The sequence below is a fragment of the Bactrocera latifrons genome, unplaced genomic scaffold (genome assembly GCF_001853355.1).
Source record: "Bactrocera latifrons isolate USDA-ARS-PBARC rearing strain unplaced genomic scaffold, ASM185335v1 scaffold_4, whole genome shotgun sequence".
NCBI lineage: Eukaryota > Metazoa > Arthropoda > Insecta > Diptera > Tephritidae > Bactrocera > Bactrocera latifrons.
In genome coordinates, this window is record NW_017537045.1 from 3,235,495 (window position 1) to 3,238,786 (window position 3,292).

Genomic DNA, 3,292 nt, shown 5'->3' on the forward strand with positions numbered 1-3,292 from the left:
AAACCGTGTTACCACTACCTACAATACTGGTACCGGTGTCCACTAAAAGTCATAACACAGTTAGAATAAAACTATTTTTTTTTCCACAAATAATGTCTTACTAATTTGCTTGCCACCAATGTTGTTCGTAGCACCGCCGACTCCACCAAGAACACCTCCTAAAGGTCCACCACCAGTTCGCCCCGTGGCTCCAGAAACGGTTTGCGTAACTGTGCTTAGCAGATTTACACCAGCATTTACTTGCGGATTGACATTCGCGAGACTCGAAACAGTGTTGCCATCGCCGACTATGCGAGCTCCTGTTGTTGCTGTAAGGAAATGAGAATTTCAATTTTTTGTTGCGCGTAAGAACCCTTACATTTTTGTGAGTGCCGCCAATATTATTTCCAACCAATCCTGATACTACGGCAGGGCGACTTACACCAACAGACTTTCTTTAAAATTCTATATTGACAATTTTTAGTTGACTTATATACGTTACTTACTGACTTGCTTGCTACCGATATTATTGCCACCACCTCCCGCACTATTAACTACACCCCCCAAAAGACCACCACTTTTCCGCTAGCACTTCCACCACTACCGCCACCGGTAGCGCCGGAAACCGTTTGTGTAACTTGATTCAAGAGATTTAGACCAAGACCTATTTGTGGATCCACATTAATTAAGTTGGAGACCACATTTTTGTCACCAACTATTTTGGCGCCAGAATTACCTGAAGATAATATGAAACTTGGGAAATTAATAGAAGAAGTAAGTAGGGGACTGTTCATTATCGAAGAGCCGAAGATAACAAATAAACCATATTGTCTTGTTTATTAGAGTTGGCTAATTCTTCAACATACGACTAGAGCTAGTTATATTAGCTTATATAAACATTTATTAGGAAGAGAGTGAAGAGTTGAATTCAAGAAGCCTGAATAGTGTCGGTACAATTTTCGATTACTGATTTCTTCAAAATATGGTCAGAGAAAATCTCCTTCTAATTATAATCGGACCTGCAGGTCTAATAAGTCTTTCAATGAGGGACACCACCACACATTTTATATTCGATCCAGGTAGATCCTGGTTCAGTCTCTCTTCCGTAACAAGATTGAACCTGGGACAGTAACCACAAACAACGAATTTCCCACGTGCTTTTCACAGCTGATTAAGTATACAAGGCAGAGCTCGCTCTTAGTGTTTACGTTTTTCTTAGTTACCCTTAAACCTGATACTTACTGACTTGCTGACCTCCAATACTGTTAGGAGCCCCAACTGCATGACCAACAATCTTTCCACTAACTGGAACGGTATGAGAGGATTGTGAGATCGCATTAATGAAGCTTACGCATGCGTTCACTTGTGGATTGAGCTGGCCGGTATTCGTTACTGTATTTCCGGGAGCGCTAACAATATGGGTCACAGTTTGTTCTGAAATTTTTTTAATAAAATTCGTTACAAAGCGCTAACTGTTAGAAACTTTTAATATAAGTAAATTTTATAAGTCTACTTACGCCCAGTCCCGACAGATCCAGCACCACCACCAACGGCTTCTTGTTTCACCGTATTCAAAGCATTCACATCGGCGTTCACTTGAGGATTTAAATTTAGCAGACTGAAGACTTGATTACCACTACCCAGTATACTGGTGCCTTGATCCACTGCAAGACAATAAAAGAAAATAGTTTTGACAAATTCACAGATTCTCCTTTATATCATTTAGAGCTGTAAATACTTACTGACTTGCTTGCCGCCGATATTATTGCCAGCACCTCCTACTCCGCCTAGTAATCCACCGCTAACACCACCGCCAGCTGCTCCAGATGCAGTCTGTGTAACAGCGTTCAAGAGATTTACACCAGCATTAACTTGTGGATTGACATTAGCGAGACTCGAAACTGTGTTGCCATCACCAACAATACCCGCGCCTGCTGATTCTGGAAAACCGAGAATGTGCTTTTATTAAATAAAAATCTACAAAAGACTGCTTATCGGATAAGTTTTCCAAAAAAACCAAAAATGTTTTTGATGTACAGCAGCAATCTGTAATGTTGGGAGCATTTCTACTTGCGGAAAGGAGGTATTTCTACACGAAAAAGTGCTAAACTTTCTCAGGTATTTTCTTAAAACTTACAATAGCCTTCAGTAATCGCAAAATATGAAATTTATAATATCTCTCTTCCTTCACAGTTTTTGAGGTATATAGGGTTAAGTCGGATCTCACTTCAACAGCTTGGAATGCCGGTTCATTGCATTACATACAACACCTATATTATATATAATAGGATCCTCATAAATCGACAAAGCGCTGTGGGACTATCATAAATTCATTGAGATGGGTAATGCCAGGTTCGGATATGTCTTCTGATTCGCCGAAGGTAAGCAAGGTTTGGACAATCGAGGAAAAATTGTCAGGCGGCTTCCTCCACAAGACTTTGATAACTTGCAAACTTTACTATGGCAAGTAGCTCAGTAGATCCCATGTATTCTTTTTTTTTTTTTTGGCCAAAAAGATTTTGAGAAAAGATGTGAACTGGCATGCGAAGAAAAAACGTATGTACCAACTTTGAGCGCATAGTTAGCAGGCGCAGCGCTAGTATGGCGCGCTTTTGAAGTAAGCTAAAACCAAAAGTAGTCTTCAACATGGAGAATCGTAGTTCAAGTAGTTCGCACAAAACTCCATTAGGTATTAGAAGGTAGCGTAGAGGATCACAGCATAACTTGTGGTAAAATTTTAATTATATGCGAGACTGCTGAGAACAAACTAATCGAATAAGACCTTCTTCGTAGTTTCCACGATTATTAAATCGTCAACATCTTTTCAGCAGTTGAGTGATTATGACTTTTGTCACAATTTCTAGACAGTGCAAGCTCCACAAAACTTAAGCTTAAAGATTTTGGAACTATCTGTCGAACTACTAGGTTTTGAAAATAGCATAAGATTAAAAAATATAAATCTCATTCTCATTCACCCCAAAGAAAATATTGAAAAAGTAATACTTCTTCAGTTTTTTTACTTACGTATCTGTCTACCTCCAATATTATTACCGGTCGAAGCAACACCTCCGGCCTCAGCATTAGCTTGTTGCTTAACGGAATTCAAAGCGTTGACGTCCGCATTCACTTGAGGATTCACATTCAATAAACTGCTGACTGTATTACCGCTGCCTTTGATGAGGGCGCCGGGGTTCACTAAATATTTGGAAATAGACTCTGTAGTAGCAATTATTTATTTTTATAATWAGCAAATAACTTACTAACTTGGCCGGAGCCAATGTTATTCCTGCCTGCACCAGCTGCTCCACTCCCC

At 39.7% G+C, this 3,292-nt stretch overlaps 1 protein-coding gene across 1 annotated transcript in view; it reads right to left on the bottom strand.

The window, feature by feature from the left end:
• LOC108972374 (uncharacterized PE-PGRS family protein PE_PGRS3) overlaps positions 1–3,292 on the bottom strand; it is a gene marked incomplete in the record, with an annotated part of 11,015 nt that overhangs the window by 5,619 nt on the left and 2,104 nt on the right. Inside the window, 7 exon segments of the mRNA XM_018938926.1 lie at positions 5–42; positions 102–308; positions 1,222–1,413; positions 1,497–1,643; positions 1,722–1,919; positions 3,004–3,174; positions 3,240–3,292. Coding sequence (XP_018794471.1) covers positions 5–42; positions 102–308; positions 1,222–1,413; positions 1,497–1,643; positions 1,722–1,919; positions 3,004–3,174; positions 3,240–3,292 — 1,006 coding nt within the window.